General features: G+C 41.2%; 1 protein-coding gene across 1 annotated transcript in view; it reads left to right on the top strand.

Annotated features, from left to right (window-relative positions):
- Positions 1–22,316, top strand: part of LOC306873922 (PC4 and SFRS1-interacting protein-like) — a 112,722-nt gene that overhangs the window by 43,508 nt on the left and 46,898 nt on the right. Inside the window, exons 5-6 of the mRNA XM_079423487.1 lie at positions 8,761–8,844; positions 9,972–10,064. Of these exons, the coding sequence (XP_079279613.1) occupies positions 8,761–8,844; positions 9,972–10,064 (177 nt within the window). The remainder of the gene's footprint in view (positions 1–8,760; positions 8,845–9,971; positions 10,065–22,316) is intronic.

Genomic DNA, 22,316 nt, shown 5'->3' with positions numbered 1-22,316 from the left:
TAGCCATAGACTCACGCATGCTTTGTACTATTGTAAAAAAAAAAAATACATTTTATTTTTGAGAAACAAATTGTTTAGCATGTTATTAAAATATATTTTTGAACAGAGTAGGCTATTAATAATAGACATGTTCTAAACATACTTAGACTCGTAGCATTCATCATGTTACAGTGTTCCCCCCTTACTTCTATTGTTTTATAAAGAGCATGAAAACATCGCGCCATAAGAAATTTAAATAGAATGAATTGCCCATCATATTCAAAATGTTTTGCTGGATTTCAAAAATTTTAGTCAGGAATTATAGGTTGGGAAAAACCCAACTCTGATTTTGTAGTCATATAGCCATCCTGACCATCATGTATGATTTTATAGTATAGAAGATATGATTCTGCAGTCATAGACTCACGCATGCATTGTACTATGAAAGGATGTACTTTGTACTATAAAAAAAGGATATTTTATATTTGAGAACTAATTGTTATCGTTTAGCATGCCATTAAAATATATTTGTGAACAGATTATTAATAATAAACATGGTCTAAACATTCTTAGATGCGTACCATTCATCATGTTGTAATGTGTGAAAAACCCAACTAAACGTGTTCAAGTTTGTCACAATAACAAGTTAACTAATGCAAAAAAAAGAAACATTACTTACTCATCAGATCGATCTTCTCTTCTGGATGAAATATTGTTCTTCTTTTGAGGGAAATCCAGCCTTTACTCAGCGCGTCTTCTTGCAGAAACGAATAGCGCACCCTGTTTGTTTTCTTTATTCTACAAAAGCAAAACGTTTAGTTATTATGAGTGTATACAAATAAAAGTAGACCCCTTACAGATTGGAATGGTGTATTGCTTTTATATGTACGATCAAAAATGTCAGAGTAATTCAAGCTAATTTCTGCCTTCTCAGGAAAATCTGCTACAAAACACGTATCAGCGTTTGTCGACCCCAGAGGGTTAACCTCTCACTTATTTAAATTTAGTTCAAACAGTGTTTGAATTTAAATTTAAAATTAATTCCTCAGAGACAACACTGAAAGAATCTGCAGGTTACAACCCATGCAAAGAGAGACACTCTGCCCCGCTGAGGCCAAGCCTTGCGCACAAGTCACAGAAACGCAAGCCGAGATTGTGGGAAATCAGTGGCTCGTCAACACACCTATCCGTGCTGCCACACTGACCTATGACCAGCATGACACTGCCACCAGTGTCAGCCTGCCAACCAGAGTATGTGGATTCAAGTGCCCAAAGGTGCCATCCTCCACCTCGGGGACCTGGCGCTATACCACCTTCCAAGTGAAGAGTACCAATCCAAGGTAGAAATTCCAGACTTCTTCAAGGATCACAGTCTCACCCTGGAACCTGAATTGGAACTGAGCATTGAGAAAGGGGGGTCTCAGATGATTGACCCTGGACCGCTGCCGACACGGCACTTTGCTTCGCCACAGCAATTGGGTATACCCTGACCCTCGGCCTTGCCTTTGTCCTGTTTAACAGAGTCACAGCTGCCCTTCCTCGAACCTTCAAATGGAACCATCGAAAAAGAGGGACCCAGGCAGAGACAATGCTGAACCTGACCAAGGTTAACACCAAAGCTGAGGATCCTAATACACCTGCCATCCAAGATCTGTGAGCGGGCTCCGCCGCTTCGGGAAGGCCTGAAGCGAGCTCCGCTCCCTCGGAGGCAACATCAGCGGACTCCGCCACTTTGAAAAGGCCTGAAGTGAGCTCCGCTGCCTCGGAGGGAACATCAGCGGACTCCGCCACTTCGGGAAGGCCTGAAGCGAGCGCCGCTGCCTCGGGAGGACCGCAAGCAAACCACGCCGCTCACACCGACATCATCGGGGGTTCCTGTATGCTGCGTGTCAGCCCAAGACGCTCTGGAAGCAGGCGCGAGGTACTGGGTGCGGCCGACAAGGCTTCTGACGCCCCTTGGATTGCCGCATTGGGAGAACTCTGAACGGGCTCCGCAGCTAACCCTGAACGCCGAGCCGCTCACCTGCAGAGCCAGGTTGATGTAGTCCTCCAGCGACTCCTTGGGGGATTTGAAGGGCTCGGCCAGGTCTCCGTAGAAAACGACCATGAGGCAGGTCTTCTTCAGTGACGACCGACGAGCCACTCCAATGAAGTCCCTGGCATACTCCTCAATGCTCCGGTCTCCCTGGTGGATGTTGAGCAACCTCCCTGCTGGACCCATGATTGCTGGTTGTATTCTGTCACGGAACACTTCGAGAGCGCCGTGAAAAAGACAAAGTCAGGGTCCAAATGCAGGTAAAGCATTTTAATTCAAAACAAAAATGTCAACACGGCAAAAAACAAAGCAGTAAAGGAATGGGATACCAGACGGCACAGTGCATTTATCCCAGACCAGAGCGAACACTACAATAATACAAATATAACAACCAGGCAGAGTGGTGAGAGAAAGGAGACTATATAGTCTGTGACAATGGGGAACAGCTGAGGGTGTAATAATGAGTGTCAGGTGAATGATATGCGGCAGGTGTGTGCAGTTAGGGGAGTGGAGTCCGGGAGGATGGGAGATGGTGACCTCTGGTGGTGAAAGGAAGAACTGCAGGACCCGGACTCATGACAGTTGCCCACAACGTTATAGGCCCGCCCAAAGGCGGAATTTATTTATTACAATTCAGTTAACAAGAATGAATATTAAATAATTATTACTTAACGTTGTCTGACTATAACTAGGGCTGGGTATCGAGTTCGATACTTTTTAGGCACTGACCGAATTGCCTCGATACCACCGAGTATCGAAAAACGTCTCGTCGTTCGGTACCAAATTTAGATACCTAAGGGGTTAATCTCATCACCGTCAGTGAGCCAATAATCCTGCAGCACTAGGTGTGTTTGACTAGAAGCGGCGCGGCACTGATAGATCAGTGTTTGACATCCGCGAGAGCGTTTTGAAAGCGCACGGAGCAGTCTGCTCTATATATCGCGCGGTTTGTTTACTATACACAGACTGAAGTTCGCGTGACGCTCGCGGTGATTTCAGCGTCTGCCGCCTAACTAAATGAGGACATAAACACATGAACAACATCTCCAGAACTGCTGTGAGAGTCAATTAATGAGCATTTTACCGTTTGATTCGAGTAAAACTAACGTCATATCATATACACAGAACTGTAAAGGTATTCCCGGAAACCCGTCAAAATAAAAGTTCGGTTTCACTTGGAAAGACACTGCGGCAGAAATATATTAATATTGTTCAGCGGACAGTACATACTGCTACTACTAGGCTACTATTAAAATTATTAAAACTTTATTATTATTTTTTTTAGTAATGATCACACAACAGTTATTCCATTTTTTAATTTTAATAGTAAACCCCCTTTGTTTGCCAAAATAAATAAACTTTGATTTTCATTAATTTAAAGAAATTAAATTAATGTTTTATGTCGTCATGTGAAAACTAGATACAGAACACAGAATTTCTGAGGAAAAATAAAACATTTCATTAGGCTATTTTAAGAATACATTTAAATAAACTAAGTTGTTTTTATGCATTCAAATAATTAGACATACTACACCAGAATTTAATAACAATAAAACATATGGTGAAAGAAAATAAAACACCCACTTATGAAAGTGGATGAAGATTTTAAATTTCTTGAAGTCTTTAACAATCTAGAAATGATGATGTGTTTTAAAATGAACACACACTAATGTAAACGTTGCCTAACAGATGTGTAAACTGAAAACAATTTGAACTTTATTAAAATTATTTATTTATTGTGTTGGATATATTTTGTTCCTTTGTGCAGTGGCTCAGGAGATGAGGCTTTGAGTCTGTATAAATAACAACATTAAAAAAGTTTTTTGAGATAATGTAATCTTATTAAAACTGATTTCATAAAACTGGTATCGAAAAAAGTATCGTTCAGGAACCGGTATCGAACTCAAGGTATCGGTATCGAAAATTTTTGAACGATACCCAGCCCTAACTATAACACTATTGCCTGATTTTGCTCTGTTTCATCAACGAAAATCGTTCCAAACAAAAGTCATAGCTGAGCCACTGCGTATCTCCAAGCAAACACAGCAGTGTTTCATTTATGAATGAAAGTGCGTTTTTGAACTAATCTAGTGAGTCATTGTTTCAGTTAGCCATTCATAAAGACAGTCAACTTGCTTCATTCCTGAATGAATCAGCTGTTCAAACCAATCAATTGACTGAATGATTCATTGATAAAATCAGTGACTTGCTGCCACCTGCTGGCAGTTTTAGTTTCATTTTAAAGTATAATTTCAGTTATTTAAATCATTTAATGTCTATATTCAAAATTTTACAAAGTACAAATACATTTTTTATTAATACTAATTTCATATGATTGGTAACTTATTCTTCTTATTCTACTTCTTATTATATTGTTTTAATTATAAATTTTAAAAAGCTTACAAATATAAATTTTTGAAATTGACAGAAGAAATTGAAACATACATTTAATAAAATTAGAAAAAATGTAAATGTAAATCACTTTAAGTCAAATATCACCTTGTATTAGGAAGGCTAATTTTTTAATCAGAATTGTTGATTATCAAATATAGGTCAAATATGATAAGGTGCTCCTAAAATAAAAGTAAGCTTAGAGCCCTGTGTAACAGTATATTAGATCCATGCATGACGTCTTAAAGAGACAGCAGCCTAAATAAACCTGTTGCTGTCTGTCATTGCTGTCTATTTATACAGTGAAGACTATCCAGTGTTGTTTTACAATTGAATAGATTATTCAGTTACTGTAGTAATTCAGAACTTATATATTATAGTTAGACCTAACTGAAAAAAATAAGAAAAATACTGTTAATTTCTTTTTGTATCTTGTTATTGTTTTTGTTTGTGCTATTGCTTGTCATTTATTTAATTGTTCTTATTTTAGTACTTATTATTTACTTGTCTTTTTAAGTTAAACTAAATTCAATTCTGAGTTTGAATGCACGTGATTCTTGGGTGGGGAAGGGCGTGGTCCATGGAAATAGTCCTGCAGCTGAAAACAAATCCTAGAGGAAACACTGGTTTATATTTACATTTACATTCATATTTACTCATGGCCTTGAATAATTATTAATTAAATGCTGTTATGGTCATCAAGACAGAATTTCAATTTTTGCACACCCCAAATATAGTCCGATCTTAGTGAAATTTGGTTTGCTTCCATTTCTCATGAAAGGGAGTTGACTGGGTGGGTGAGAGCAGAAGATTTTAAAAGTCCAAAAATAAGGGCCACTGTTCTGCCCAATGTCTGGTGTATGGCTGCCACCTACAGGCAGTTTTATTACTAGTTCGGCAACAGTCAATGTGCAGAAATCGATTAAGTTTAGCTCGCAAACAGTCTTTGCCTTGAAGAAAGATATGCTTGTAAGTTATTGACTATTTTTAATCAGTCTGTAAGTATTATGTGCCAAGACATTATTACTTTTTAAAGGGGTCATATGATGTGATTTTAATGTTTTCCTTTGTCTTTGGAGTGTTACAAGCTGTTTGTGCATATATACGATTTGTGAAGGTGCAAAGATTAAAGTCTCAAACCCAAAGAGATATTCTTTATAAAAGTTAAGACTTCCTAAAACGGCTCATTCAAACACGCCCCCACATGTCTACGTCACAGTGTGGGAAGATTTGCATAACACCGCCCAAACGTATACGCAATGAAAGAAGGTGTAACTTTTATTCTCACTGTAGTATTGTTGTTACCGCCACCATGTTGTGAAAGCGAAAGTACTTTGTTTGGCCTTCCAAATGAGTATACAACTAGAAATCAGTGGTTATATTTACAACACTGTTCCAGAACAGTACAATGCAAATATTCAAGTGAGTGCAGCGCATTTTACGGAGGACTTTTTCCTGAACCTAGGAGAGAGTAGCCAGCCTACAATGTGAACAGTATGAATGGCTGTGAACACTATAAAGTGGGGCAATACCAATGTCGCAAGGACAGTCTGGTGCTTCTGACTCACAGCCTGTAAGTACGTTTCGATATTTAAAGAATTTGCTACTGACTATTCAAAGCAAGTTTTGAGCAGTGTAGAGCAGTAGTGCTTTTATGGCGTTTCTCCGATCACAAATGCAGACATGGTGTTATGTTTACGTGGCGAGGCGCAACACGTAAAAGGACCATATGAGTCATTATAATCAGTAATTATGTCCACACTGAATGCAACAAATGCCTCGTTTATAGTGGGTTTTATTGTTTGTCTCGTCGCGCCGGGACACGGCATCACACAAACGTGGTAAGGGGCGTAACATTTCCTTCACACGCTTGAGGTATTCGGCCAATCACAGCGCACTGGATAGCTGGCCAATCAGAGCACACCTCGCTTCTTAGAACGATGAGCTTTGTAAAAATCGGCGGAGCATAGAGGAGCAACAATAATGTACAGTATGTGGAAAATAATGTGTTTTTTGAACCTCGAACCACATAAACGCATTGCATTACACCAAATACACAAAATAATGTTCTTTTTAGCAACATCATATGACCCCTTTAAAGCTAAAGATTGTGATCAATATAATATGATAATGGGAACAAGTTTTCCATCACATGTATATGCACACGCAGACTGTACGTGTTCATATTTATATGTATATTGAATTAATGTACAATTTGTAATTTAATTTCTTGTTTGTGAAAAGAAAAGCAATCACAGAAGTAAACATTCTGGAAAGAATAAACTGCATTGTGTGCATTTGTTAGCTAGCTAGGGGAAGTCGTGGCCTAATGGTTAGAGAGTCGGACTCGTAATCCAAAGGTTGTGGATTCGAGTCTCAGGCCAGCAGGGATTGTAGGTGGGGGGAGTGAATGTCCACCACGACTGAGGTGCCCTTGAGCACCCCCAACTGCTCCCCGGGCGCCGCAGCATAAATGGCTGCCCACTGCTCCGGGTGTGTGTTCACGATGTGTGTGTGTTCACTGCTGTGTGTGTGTGTTCAATGCTGTGTGTGTGCATGTTCACTGCTGTGTGTGTGTGTTCAATGCTGGGGAGTGAATGTCCACCACGACTGAGGTGCCCTTGAGCACCCCCAACTGCTCCCCGGGCCCCAATACAGGGGCACTGCTCAAGTGATTTTTTTTTTTTTTTTTTTTTTGAAGATCTGTGTGAAATGTCCTGCTACTCCAATTGCTCCACTATCATTCCTGTCCCCCCAAAACATAAAATCACTGGATGTAATGACTGCAGACTTGTTGGTCTCAGATCTGTCATAATGTAATTTGAAAGACTGGTGTTGGTTGGTTTTTATTTATTTTACAATAAATAAATAAATCTTTAAAAAAAAGAAAAGAAAGAAAGACTGGTGTTGGCCCATCTGAAGGATATCGCTGGACTCTTACTGGATCCCCTTCAAACATATCTGTGAATGGTGCAGTCAACATGACTGCATCCTGCAACATCTCAACAGACATAGGACTTATACATGTATCTTATTTATGTTTCAGTTCAGCCTTCAGTGCCATCATGCCTAATCTTCTCTCAGCCAAACTAACCCAGATCTCCGTGCCATCCCAATCTGTCAGTGGATCACCAGCTTTCTGACAGATAGGCAGTATTGAGTGAGACGTGAGAAACTCACATATGGCACTTTTCCACTGCGTGGTATGACTCGGCACGGCTCAGAACGGCACGACACAGCTCAGAATCGCTTGGTTTGTGTTTCCACTGCAGTTTAGTACTGCTTTAGAGTGGGCGGGATTATTCACGTTATAGCAGCGCTATATACTGCCGTGACTCCTGAAAAACTTTTTAATTACGCGTCGCTCCATTAAGCTCTCGCTGCATCCGCTCCTCTGCTATCAACGAGAGGAACGTCTGTACTTCCTCAACAGACAACGAAACAGCCATTTTTTGGTTGTTTAAAAAAGGTGCGCTCATTCAAAACAGTTGCGTTCAATCCTTCGCTGACTGGGCTGATTTAAATCTAGCGGGTCTGTTGTGTCTCGTGCAGCAAGTTGAATGACGCAGGCAGTGATGATTTTCTCCGGCCAATCAGTGATCAGTAGAGTTTACACGTCATGTTTTGGTAATGGTACGGCTCTCTTGGAACCTCGGCCGAGGTGGTACTAAAAAAAGTACCAGGCACCATGTACTGTACCCAGTGGAAAACCCCCAAAAGTGAGCCGTGCTGAACCGTACCGTGCTGTACCATGCAGTGGAAAAGCCCCAATACAGGGGCCCTCACTATCAGCACTGGTGCTCCCCAGGGTTGCATTCTCGCTCCTCTTCTCCCTAATACACGAATGACTGCACTGCAATGGATCCCTCCGCCAAGCTTCTGAATTTTGTTCAATGTGAAATTTAGATATGGTAATGGGCATTTCATTTCCAGTGCCTAATCAGAGCAGAATAGGCACTTGAAAAGGAGGGGTTTAAAGCGAATGAGCCATTGAATGAACAATTCAGACACTGAGAAAAGAGGTGAGAAAAAGGAAGTTTTGTTTTTTTTTTACCTTGGATGCGTGTAAACCTATTGTAGGAGACCTACAATTTGTTGTTTAAAATTAGTGTGAAATTAAAGTTATGAGTACAGATGCAGTATTTAGGCTATAGATTAAATTGTGAACCAAGACAGTAATGTTTATGTATGTGTATTCTGATGGTGTGCATTTGTGTAATGCCTTGTGTGTAATGAATTTGTGGATTGCACTGTGCAAATTTGTGGGAGGTTTGTTACTGTGTTTACAATTTGTGTACAAATTGTTGTTGTAATTAAAAAATGGTTAACAGTTTATTCCCAAAACCCTTGTGTAGATAATGAATGCTGGAGCAGGTTCTGTTAAGGATTTAAGCAGCAGTCAAGAGGGGGATGATGTGAAGAGGAGAAAGTCTGCTCAAGTATGTCTTTTTCAGTATCTTTAAAAATTTTATCCTTTAAGTCCATCACATGTGGACTGGGCTGTCTTTAAAAGGGTCATGAACTGAAAAATCTAAATATTTTGATATAAGAGGTCATTGTGCTATAAAAATATTCTGTAAATTTCAGAACTCTAAACTTTCTCGTTAGTCTAAAAACAGCTTATACTGAAGCCAGTCTGCCAAAACGACAGGTTGTGGTATGTGCCACTTTATGATGTGTGGCTAAACCCCGCCTCCACAGAAGAAGATCAACAGCTATTTCAACACCACTGCCTGTTTAGCACTGCCCACTGGTTCAGGCACTTCGTAGGTTTGTTTGTTTGTTTATTTTCTTCTTAACGCCATTACAGCATCTATGGCTATATTTATGATGAGAACTAGTTAATCCATACACAAGTCAATCTATACACAAGTCTGTTATACACACACAAGTCAGGGGGGACAATTTAGAATCTTCAGTTCACCTAACCTGCATGTCTTTGGGCTGTGGGAGGAAACCGGAGCACCCGGCGTAAACCCACACTGACACAGGGAGATCATGCAAACTCCGGCACGTAGTAAGTAAATGACAAGAGTGGCAAACGCAGGTCTATACCGAAACCAAACGATAAACTTTATTTGATTAACTTTATTTTTAAAGAAAAGTGCTAGACTGCATCAATAAAATCTTGGTCCTTTGTTCACTGCATTTGACCGCAGGTTAATTTATAAACAAAGCACAATTCGACACAGGATTTTCAGAAAGACTGAAACTAAAAGACTATGCTGTGATGACTATATTGACTCTTATGTTGCACCACACAAGTGTAACTGTTTTTGTTATGTGATCATTATTGCTTTGTTTATTACAGATTGTTTGCACTGAGTATTTATGCCTTTTTCACCTAAAACACAGCACCGTCCATCTAGGAAGGATGTAGGCTGTCAAACATACACAACTGTTAGCCAATCATACCAGTGACCATTTACTTCCGAGTCTACAATCCACTACACCTATTCAGAGAACAGTACAAAATAAAAAAAGGCAGTTCATGACCCCTTTAATGACACAAACTGGCACGTTAATCTCCTGCATGCTGAGGCCCTATGTGTTTGATATTATGCAGGTGGCTGGCAGTGAGGAGGAGGAGAACGAGGAGGCGGAGAAGGATGATTGTGGTGTCATGGAGGTTTCTGATCAGGGACATATGAAAGATGAAGTATGTACTCTTTACAGTGTTGTTGAGGTGCGGAAGCTCTGTGTTGGAATGTTTTACATGCAAATGAGATGCTTGCAGCAGTGAAAAAGAGCAGGATAAAATCTTAGTCAGCATATTATTTATATACACTTATTACACGGCTCTCTGGAATGCTTGATTCTGATTGGTCAGTTGAGACATTTGCAGGTTCGTTCTTTTCAAATAATAACCGCTCCAAAGTAATAACGCATAGCCGGTACTACTTGTATGTTTAAAATCCCTCCGCGCCAACAAAGATTACCGTTTGGCGCCATCTTGTGACAAACAGAATGTTAGTCACGTGGTACTATATCGTTTCGCGGAAGGATAAAAATGTTAATTTAAAACAAATATGCCAATAAAATGTTTCAAATTCATATTCATGTCCAGTTTTTTTTCCTTATGTGGCAAGTAGCCGTGTAATAAGCGGGATGATGTACAGGCAGCCAGGCTGTACAGGCTTCGCGTCGGGTCCTGATCACACTGTCGGGGCTTATTTTGCGATAACTACCGGCTGCCTGTAGATTATCCCTTACTTAATGCTCACTTTATTAGGTACATTTGATCAACTGATACATAACTGAAATATCTAATCAGCCAATCACATGACAGAAACTCATTGCATTTAGGCATGTAGACATGGTCAAGATGATCTGCTGAAGTTCAAATCAGAACGGGGAACAATGGTGATTTAAGTGAATTTGAACCTGGCATGGTTGTTGGTGCCAGTCTGAGTATTTCATGAACTGCTGTTCTACTAGGATTTTCACATGCAACCAACTCTAGGTTTACAAAAAATGGTCCAAAAAAGAGAAAATCGTATTAAAGCATATATCCATCCTGGCTTGTATCAATGGTTCAGACTGGTGGTAAGGTAATGGTCTGGGGGATACTGCTACATGTAACCAAGGTTACCAGGGAGTAACATAGAAAAAAAAGGGACAATGTTATTAACTTAATATAACAAAATTGATTGAAGTATTCAAAAGAAGAAAATTTATAAAAGAAAATACTCATTTTACATGGATGTATGGTTTTGTTGGTTATTAATGTGACCAACAGGGAGCCATCTTCAAGTTGAGAATAGCCAATGAGAGTGCGGAATGAGCCACAGTGGAAAAATTGATTTCCGGGGTTTAGCACGAGGTTCACATATGCAGAATCTGAAGCAGCTCTCTCGCGTGCACGGATCCCTGACGAGCGCGGTGTTCGTTAACGCTCCAGAGAAAAAAAAGAAAGAAACCACCTCTTAGATAAATTCTGTCGATGAATTTATGCGGAAGAAAAGGATTTAAAGGAGACGAGATACATCTATGCTTTTCTGGAATTTTAGCGATCTCCTTGGTCAGATTTTTTTGTGTGTGAATCTGTCCTTTTCCATGTTGGTGCCATCTGTCTGATGTGATGTTCTGGATTGTCCCGGCCTTCCAGTGGTTCTGAGGAGGGTTTGGACTGGCGAGCCACCTTGAGTCTGTTCTTGGATCTTTTCCTTCTTTCAGTGGGAAAAGACAGGTTTTCGGAATTCTGCGACTAGTAGGAAATCAAATGACTTTTTTCTTCTTCTTTTCTTGGATGGAAACACTTTTCCTTGTCGACCGATATAGACATTTAAATATCTCTGTGGACTATTCATAAGACAGTTTTCCTTAAAACATTGAACAATTCATTGTTGAAATCGAAGGGTATCTATTATATGTCATTGAGAATGTTTGGGTTTCTATTTTGATTTACAACTGGTGTTTTATGTGTTTTTGTTTGTTTTATAATTGAACACTGATTGATTGAAAAGAACAAATAGTGACAACAGAAAGTTGAGCAACCACAATTCAATTTGTGAAAATATTGTTGTTTTTGTTTATTTTATTTCTATTCAACTTACAAACTGTGTGTTTTTCAAAATACAAATCTTAAGTCAAATCAAATCTTAAGAGTCTAGTCTGTTCACTGTTGTTGTGGCATCTTTCTCAGCAGCGAATCTATTCTTCTGAGACACTGGTCCATAGATTGGCATTATAACACCTGCAAATTATTTGCCATACAAGCAAGCGCTACAAAGAGTTGGCGAGAGCCAGCCAGGAGATTGATTGCCTGACAACAACAGTGACTTCTCAGTGCGACAAATCAGAGAGAACTCTTATTGGGAAAGAAGCTAAGTGTTAATATTATGGATGTAGTTGAAAGAGAAAACGTGAATGTTTCCAATGCTGTCATAGTTGGTGGCATAACATTGAGTGAATCTGACCAAAACCTAGAAGCATGGCTCATGCGGTATGGCAGTATTAGTCGTACTCTGCTTATTGATGATCCAGCATCCGAATTTCATCGGCAGGCTATAATAGAGTTTGCGCATAGCTCTGCAATGAAGAACCTGAAGTCTCTGTTGCCTTTAAGAATTGTTAGCACTTCAGATGCCGATGTTATATTCACTGTGCGTGCCCTACGCAGTGTGTACCCACCTGTAGCTAAAGACAATGTTACTGAGGGCTATTTGTCAGAATTGAAAGCCATTGCTAACGCTGCTGGAAAATCTTTTCAAGAAGTGCTTCAAGAGGAGTTAGCGAAGATAAGGTCAATTGGCCCTACCACTGAACAGCTACCTAGGTTGGATGAGAGACAAGGATGTCTTGCAGCAGACTCCCAAACTCGGGGACTCAGCAATGCTAGTTCATTAAATGACAGTGGATCTCCCGCCACATCACCTAGAATGGGAGAAGGTAGAGATACAATTTTCTCACCAGACGTTTCTCCATTGCTGGGTGTTGAAAGCAAGAAAACCCAAAACCTGTCCAAGGAAAATGAGATGAATGCTGTGCCTACTAGTGCTGGAATTAACCATCCTTCAGCCACAGGGATGCCATATCCAGCTCTGAACATGGATACGATAGATCCTCCCAGTGTGCAGAGAGTTGTGGTTGAGCATGTTGTAAGGACAAGTGATGTGACAGCCCAGCATACTTCCTTACGTCTCAGATCTTTCTCAGGGAAAATTCCACGTCCATCAAATGAACCAGACTTTGAAACATGGCGAGCAAGTGTGGAATTCCTACTCGATGATCCATCTGTTTCAGACTTGTCTCGTACAAGACGAATCCTAGACAGCTTGCTTCCACCTGCTGCTGATGTGATCAAACATGTTAGTCCACAGTCATCACCTTCTGTGTATCTAGAATTGCTGGAATCGGTTTATGGATCAGTGGAGGATGGGGAAGAGTTGCTGGCAAAGTTCATGACGACGTTGCAGAATCGGGGAAAAGCCTTCCAGCTACCTTCATCGTTTACAAGTGATGTTGTGCGCAGCTGTGAGGAGAGGTGGTATTGCAGATAGCGAGCGTGATCGCTGTTTGTTAAACCAGTTCTGCCGTGGGTGCTGGGATAACGGCTTAATTGCCAATCTTCAGCTGGAAAGGAGGAGGATTAACCCACCATCATTTGCAGAACTGGTCGTGTCTGTCAGAACAGAGGAAGACAGGCAAGCTTCAAAGGAGGATCGGATGAGGAGTCATTTTGGGATGACTAAACAAGGTCTAACCCCCTCCAAGTCACGAGCTGCCGTCCATCAATTGTCTGCTCACTCACATGATTCAATCAGCAGAGCAGCCACTGAAACCGATTCCATGAGGAAGCAAATATCAGAAATTCATGCCCAACTTGCTTCAATGCAACCGTTGACTCCCCAGAAGTGCCAGCCCACTTGTTCCAAGGCGACGGATATGACTTTACTGAAAAAAGAGCTGACTGAACTGCGAGCCCAGGTTCAATCTATGGAAGCTGCAGTCTCTCGAAAGGTCCCGAATAGAAGCTCAGAGGCTGAGGAAATTGCTGAACTAACAAGAGAGGTTGCAGAATTAAAAGCTCAATTAACTGTCTCGGAATCAAGGAAACATCAACCAGGAAGAACATCTGAGTTCAGGAGTCCTCCAGCCACGTCACAACCCAAGCAAACTAGACAGGAAGAAAGTAAATCAGTTAGCAGTGATGGATTGACTTCGGCTCGACCTCGTCCAGGCTACTGTTTCCGTTGCGGAGAGGAGGGGCATATTGCTGTGAATTGTGAAAATGAACCAAATCCTTCCAAAGTGGAAAGCAAAAGACATCAGCTGAGGGAGAAACAGGCACAGTGGGACCTGAAAAACGGAGTTGCATTCCCACGGTTAAACTACAAACAGTCTCTGTAGCAGGGCGTACAGAAACTGAAGCAAGACCCACATGCCCTAACGAACCTGAAAGAGCATTCAACAAATATTGTGATGCAGTGTTGCAAAAAAAACAACTTGCCAAGAGGATTGGTTGGAATGAAATGTACTGCACAGCTATTTGTTGAAGGAAATCCAGTTAATTGTTTGCTAGATAAAGGTTCCCAAGTAACCACTATTCCATTCTCCTTTTATCAAGATTATCTGTCAAATCACCCTATGAAGTCATTGGAATCTTTACTGGAAGTAGAGGGAGCAAATGGGCAGTCAGTTCCTTACTTGGGCTATGTAGAACTCACTCTGACATTTCCTAAGGAATTCTTGGGAGTAAAAGCAGAAGTTACCACATTAGCCTTAGTGGTTCCTGATGTGATGCACGTGCCCCAAGTCCTTGTGGGAACCAACTCCCTCGATGCTCCTTATGCTAACCATGCTCAAGAAAACCAAGGGAACGTCAATCCAGCCTTTATTGATATCGAGCTGTACTCAAAATCTTGGATGTTAGACATAAGCAGATGAACACTGAAGTTCTGGGATGTGTAAGGTTGGAAGGAGCTACTCCTAAAGTTGTGTCAGTGGGTAGTGTAGCCGTTCTGGATGGAGTGGTTCATCTAAGTTGTTGCCCTACAGACAACTTGACTACTTTAGAACAGCCAGCAATGTCGTCTATGCCAGGCGGATTATTATTAGCCAGCGGGTTGTACTCTTTGCCTGCCAAACGCTCCTTTAATCTACCTGTATTGGTAAGGAATGACACCCAGAATGACATAGCTGTCCCACCAAAAGCGGTGATCGCAGAAATGCATGTTGTTCGATGTGCGATTGAGACAGAGCAAAGAGACAATGCCTCTCAGACTCTCATGAACTCTGACAGTTCACCGATGAAGTTTGATTTTGGTGATTCCCCTTTATCAGCAGAGTGGAGGAGCAGAATATCAACCTTGTTGAACACGATGCCTGAGGTGTTTGCTTCACATGACATGGACTATGGGCATACAGACAAAGTGAAGCATCGCATCAAACTTAGTGATGAAGTTCCCTTTAAACATCGGCCCAGGCCAATTCACCCACAGGACGTTGATGCTGTTCGGAAACACTTACAAGATCTGTTGGCTGCTGGAATTATTCGTGAATCTGAGTCTCCCTTTGCCTCCCCTATAGTGGTGGTGAGGAAGAAGGATAATTCAGTACGCCTGTGCATCGACTTCAGGAAACTCAATTCCCAAACTATAAAGGACGCCTATGCGCTTCCCAATTTGGAGGAGGTGTTCTCCGCTTTAACCGGCTCAAAATGGTTCTCTGTTTTAGATTTGAAGTCGGGGTACTACCAAATCGAGATGGAGGAAGCAGATAAACACAAGACAGCCTTCGTGTGCCCTCAAGGATTCTGGGAGTTTAATAGAATGCCGCAAGGGATCACGAATGCTCCCAGTACCTTTCAGCGGCTCATGGAGCGCTGTATGGGTGACCTGAACCGAAAAAAGGTTCTAGTTTTCATAGACGACCTTATAGTTTACTCAGACACTCTCGAGGAACACGAACAGCGACTAGTGCAGGTCCTTACCCGTCTGAGGGATTATGGCTTGAAACTTTCGCCTGAAAAATGTAAATTTTTTCAGACATCAGTGCGATATTTGGGACATATTGTTTCTGAACATGGTGTGGAAACGGACCCAGACAAAATTGAGGCCATTAAAACCTGGCCAAGGCCTCAGACTCTCAAAGAGTTGAAGTCATTCTTGGGATTTGCTGGGTATTATAGGAGGTTTGTTCAGGATTTCTCTAAAATAGTTAAGCCTCTGAACAACCTCACGGTAGGATATCCCCCAACTCAGAAAAGAAGGAAGTGTAAGGATGTAAACCGTCATTACTTTGATCCAAAAGAAAAGCTGGGAGACCGATGGGATGATTCTTGTCAGCAGGCATTTGCAACAATTGTGGAGAAATTAACAACTGCTCCGATTTTGGGATATGCTGACCCTAGATTGCCCTACATATTACACACTGACGCCAGCACCACCGGTTTAGGCGCTGCCTTGTATCAAGAACAGGACGGGCAGTTGAGGGTTCTTGCTTATGCTAGTCGGGGATTGACTAAGAGCGAAGCCCGCTACCCTGCTCATAAGCTTGAGTTTTTGGCCCTCAAGTGGGCAATTACCACGAAGTTCAGTGACTATTTGTATGGGACTGAATTTACTGTTGTAACTGACAGTAATCCTTTAACTTATATCCTCACTTCTGCTAAATTGGACTCAACAAGTTACAGATGGCTGTCTGGATTGTCAGCATACAATTTCAAGATCCAATACAGAGCAGGATCCCAAAACCAGGATGCTGATGGATTGTCCAGGCGCCCAAACGGACAGCTGATAAATGATATGGAGTCTCGAAAGGAACAAGAGAGAATTAAACAATTCACTCTAAATCACCTAGTTGAAATTGACAAAGATTCGCTTGTGATTCTGCCAGAAGCAGTGAAGGCTGTGTGTGACAAACATCAGGTTAGTCAGTCACAGGATGGACATCACCTTGCTTCAATGACATTAGCAGAGTCCCTGACAATGGATGCAGGAGCATTACCTCAGAAATTCCAAGAAGAAGATGACCATGGCTTACCTGGGATCCCTCACCTCTCTGAGGAAGATTTAGTAGATCGGCAGCGAGCAGATCCTGAGTTGAGTCCTGGAGTACCTAGAGTCTGGTGAAAAACCTCTTGGTAGGAAGACCCAATCACCTACAATGGTTATGTGGATGAGAGAGTGGAATAAACTGGAGGTAAAGAATGGAGTGTTATATCGGAGAAGAATGACTCCAGGTAGACTTTCAAGCCAGCTAGTGTTACCAAAGGATCTTCGAGAGATGGTACTCACCAGTTTACATGACGACATGGGTCACCTAGGGATGGAGCGAACTCTTGACCTCCTCCGTTCCAGGTTTTATTGGCCTAAAATGGCTGATGCTGTGGAGAGAAAAATCAAAACCTGTGAGCGTTGTATTCGGAGGAAAGCTCCCCCACAGAGAGCAGCTCCCTTGGTGAATATACAGACCAGTAGGCCTTTGGAGCTGCTCTGTATGGACTTTTTGACGGTAGAGCCAGACAATAGCAACACAAAGGATATATTGGTCATTACAGACCATTTTACAAGATACGCTATTGCAGTACCTACCAAAGATCAGAAGGCTCGAACTGTGGCCAGATGTCTCTGGGATCATTTCTTACTACATTATGGTTTCCCCGAAAAATTGCATAGTGATCAGGGGCCAGATTTCGAATCACGAACCATTCAAGAACTGTGCAAAGTCGCGGGTATCCGTAAGGTGAGAACGACCCCCTATCATCCCAGAGGGAACCCAGTGGAACGGTTCAACAGGACCTTGTTACAAATGTTGGGAACCCTGGAGAACAACAAGAAAGTCCACTGGAAAGAATTTGTTAAACCGCTGGTGCATGCCTACAATTGCACAAAGAATGATGTTACGGGATACTCACCTTACGAAATGATGTTTGGACGACAGCCTCGGTTACCCGTGGACCTTGCTTTTGGCCTTCCAGTCAGTAACTCCTCTCAGTCTCACTCGCAGTATGTAAAATCTCTCAAGGATCGGCTAGAGGAGAGTTACCAGCTAGCCGCTCGCAACGCCATGAAAGTGGCGAGAAGAAATAAGAGGAGGTTTGATAGGAATGTAGTTGCCTCCGTTTTGGATGTAGATGATCGAGTCTTAGTAAGAAATGTCCGATTAAGAGGAAAACACAAAATAGCAGACAGATGGGAACCTGACGTTTATGTGGTGTTAAGGAAGAGCAGTGGCATTCCAGTGTACACGGTTTGCCCAGAAGGAAAGGAAGGTCCGGTGCGTACTTTGCATCGTGATTTGCTTCTGCCCTGTGGGTTCCTACCCAACACAGAATATAAAGAAGCAGTCCAGCAGAAAGAACATCGTAGGCCTAGAACCAGAGCTCAGTCCAGAATTGAAGGTGCTGCTGAAGCAGAGAGAGCGCATAGTCATTCTGAATCGGAGAGTGAATCCGTTCATTTTGATGTACCTGGAGAGTCAGTGGAGTTCACTACACAAGTTATTTTTGAAGGAAGACCAACTCACCATTCAGAGAGTTCATTGGTTACAAGGAACTTACCTGAAATCTCGTCCGAGAGTCCACCCTCTGTTGTCCTGGATCAGTTAAGGGATGCCTCCCCTGCTGAAAAAACCTTAATCAGTAATGAGCTAGAGAGAAACTCACCTGCAGTGTATCATGCAGAACCGGATGTCTCTGGGGTTGAACCTGAAAGGAATAGAATATTAATTTGAAGTGCTGAATGAAATTGAATCTGATGCACCTGTAGGGAACACCATTTCCCATTCTCAGTCATCCCCTGTCAGACTTCTTTCAGACATTCCAATGGTGGCTGATGATACAGGAAATATGGGGCAAAGACGTTCAACAAGGCAAAGTAGACCACCAGACAAGCTACAGTATGCACGGCTGGGAAATCCGTTGATTTCAGTTATTCAATCTTTATTGCAAGGCTTGAGCTCTGCACTTTCTGAGTCAGTGGAGGAATCTGATTATATTAATCCTGTGTGAATTAGCCACTCCCAAGCACAGGGACGTGCTTTGATTCGGAAGGGGGAAGTGTAACCAAGGTTACCAGGGAGTAACATAGAAAAAAAAGGGACAATGTTATTAACTTAATATAACAAAATTGATTGAAGTATTCAAAAGAAGAAAATTTATAAAAGAAAATACTCATTTTACATGGATGTATGGTTTTGTTGGTTATTAATGTGACCAACAGGGAGCCATCTTCAAGTTGAGAATAGCCAATGAGAGTGCGGAATGAGCCACAGTGGAAAAATTGATTTCCGGGGTTTAGCACGAGGTTCACATATGCAGAATCTGAAGCAGCTCTCTCGTGTGCACGGATCCCTGACGAGCGCGGTGTTCGTTAACGCTCCAGAGAAAAAAAAGAAAGAAACCACCTCTTAGATAAATTCTGTCGATGAATTTATGCGGAAGAAAAGGATTTAAAGGAGACGAGATACATCTATGCTTTTCTGGAATTTTAGCGATCTCCTTGGTCAGGTTTTTTTGTGTGTGAATCTGTCCTTTTCCATGTTGGTGCCATCTGTCTGATGTGATGTTCTGGATTGTCCCGGCCTTCCAGTGGTTCTGAGGAGGGTTTGGACTGGCGAGCCACCTTGAGTCTGTTCTTGGATCTTTTCCTTCTTTCAGTGGGAAAAGACAGGTTTTCGGAATTCTGCGACTAGTAGGAAATCAAATTTTTGTCAATCAGACTTTTTTTTTCTTCTTTTCTTGGATGGAAACACTTTTCCTTGTCGACCGATATAGACATTTAAATATCTCTGTGGACTATTCATAAGACAGTTTTCCTTAAAACATTGAACAATTCATTGTTGAAATCGAAGGGTATCTATTATATGTCATTGAGAATGTTTGGGTTTCTATTTTGATTTACAACTGGTGTTTTATGTGTTTTTGTTTGTTTTATAATTGAACACTGATTGATTTAAAAGAACAAATAGTGACAACAGAAAGTTGAGCAACCACAATTCAATTTGTGAAAATATTGTTGTTTTTGTTTATTTTATTTCTACTCAACTTACAAACTGTGTGTTTTTCAAAATACAAATCTTAAGTCAAATCAAATCTTAAGAGTCTAGTCTGTTCACTGTTGTTGTGGCATCTTTCTCAGCAGCGAATCTATTCTTCTGAGACACTGGTCCATAGATTGGCATTATAACACCTGCAAATTATTTGCCATACAAGCAAGCGCTACATACAGCCTACCTGAGTACTGTTGCTGACTATGTCCAACCCTATTTGACCAAAGTGTGCCCATCTTATTATGGTTACGTCCAGCAGGATAATGCACCATGTCACAAAGCTCAAATTACATCAAACTGATTTTTTGAAGATGACAATGGGTTCACTGTACTCAAATGGCCTCCACAGTCACCATATCTCAATCCAATAGCACACCTTTGGGATGTGGTGGAATGAGAGATTCTAATAATGGATGTGCAGCTGTAGTGAATTCCAGTGCTGACGGGCAAGAAGACAACCTCTGGTACCAAGCCCGAGAAGGACATTACTTCTCTTTGGTCTTAACCCATTTAATCCCAAATTTTTCACAGACAAGAAAATATCCAAATAATGTGTCATTAGTAACCCTTTGAAATGATCGATAATTATTTTTGGAATTTTCACACTTGGAAAAGTGTGTGAAAAAATTACATTTTATGGTCTGTCACAATTGTGACCGGTGGGATAATGTGTACAATGAATTAACATATTTCTGCAGCCATTAAAATTGTTAAATCTTAGACCAGCTATTTTAAACTGCCTGATCACACTCTAGGGTTACTATTATGCATAAAAAACCCTTATAGTCAATAGTCAATATTATTTGTATAACGCTTTTAACAATGCAAATTGTGTCAAAGCAGCTTTACATCGGCTGGGTGGCTTTATATCAGATTTACAGTATTTAGACGGGGAAATAGTTTGTCGAAATAGTGTCATTCTCCTCTGGCCAGAAAAAAATCAGCAGTTTAAATGTAAGCTGAAGCAGAATCAGATTGTGCAAAGGACTCATCTGGTTCCTGTGGTCTTGTCCCGATGGCCGTCTTGGAGACAGGGTCTTCACTGGGGATCAGTCTCTGGGGCTCATCTAGGTGTCCTGGCTATATAGGTCATCTCTAGGTGCTGATCCACCATCTGATCTGGATACAGTCTGGATCTGGGTGGCTACGGTGACCTCGTAATAAGAAAAAAACAGACTAATATTAGTGTAGATGCCATTCTTCTAACAATGTAACAAGTACATCAGGTGTTTTGGGAAGTGTTCCTGGTTCCGGTTGACCTAATTAATGCAGCCTAACAATCCTTTAACGGATTTGAATTATAGAAATGCGATAGTGTATTATGTGTAAGCCAGGTGAAAGAGAGAGGTCTTTAATCTAGATTTAAACTGACAGAGTGTGTCTGCTTCCCGAACAGTGTTAAGTAGATTGTTCCAGAGTTTGGGCGCTAAATAGGAAAACGATCTCCCGCCCACAGTTGATTTTGATATTCTAGGTATTATCAAATGGCCAGAGTTTTGAGATCGCAGTGGAGGGCTATAATCCGATAAGAGCTCACTAAAATACTGAGGTGCCAAACCATTCAGGGCTTTATAGGTAATTAGCAAGATCTTAAAATGTATACAATGTTTAATAGGGAGCCAGTGCAGTGTTGACAGAACCGGGCTAATGTGGTCATACTTCCTGGTTCTAGTAAGAACTCTAGCTGCTGCATTTTGAACCAGCTGGAGTTTATTAAATGTGCAGAGCAACCACCCAATAAAGCATTACAATAATCTAGCCTCGAGGTCATGAATGCATGAATTAATGTTTGCATTTGACATTGAGAGCATAGGTTGTAATTTAGATATATTTTTAAGATGGAAAAATGCAGTTTTACGAATGCTAGAAACATGTTTTTCGAAGGAAAGATTGCTATCAAAAAGTATGCCTAGGTTTCTAACTGATGACACAGAATTTACAGAGCAGCCATCAAGTATTAGACAGTGATCTAGGTTATTACATGCAAAAGTTTTTGGTCCAATAATTAACACCTCTGGTTTTTCAGAATTTAGCTGTAAGAAATTGCTAGTCATCCAGTTTTTGATATCAACTATACATTCCGTTAGTTTTGCAAATTGGTAAGTTTCATCAGGTTGCGAAGAAATATAGAGCTGGGTATCATCAGCATAACAGTGAAAGCTAACACCATGTTTCCTAATGATATCTCCCAAGGGTAACATGTAAAGCGTGAAAAGTAAGGGGCCAAGTACTGAGCCTTGAGGTACTTCATACTGCACTTGTGATTGGTATGATACCTCTTCATTTACTGCCACAAATTGATGGCGGTCAGATAAGTACGATTTGAACCATGCCAGTGCACTTCCTCTAATGCCAACATAATTTTCTAGTCTGTTTAAAAGAATGTTGTGGTCGATAGTGTCAAACACGGCACTAA

The sequence above is a fragment of the Barbus barbus genome (genome assembly GCF_936440315.1).
Source record: "Barbus barbus genome assembly, chromosome: 8".
NCBI lineage: Eukaryota > Metazoa > Chordata > Actinopteri > Cypriniformes > Cyprinidae > Barbus > Barbus barbus.
Note: the sequence above shows the minus strand (reverse complement) of the source record. Positions and strands in the feature narration are given on the sequence as shown.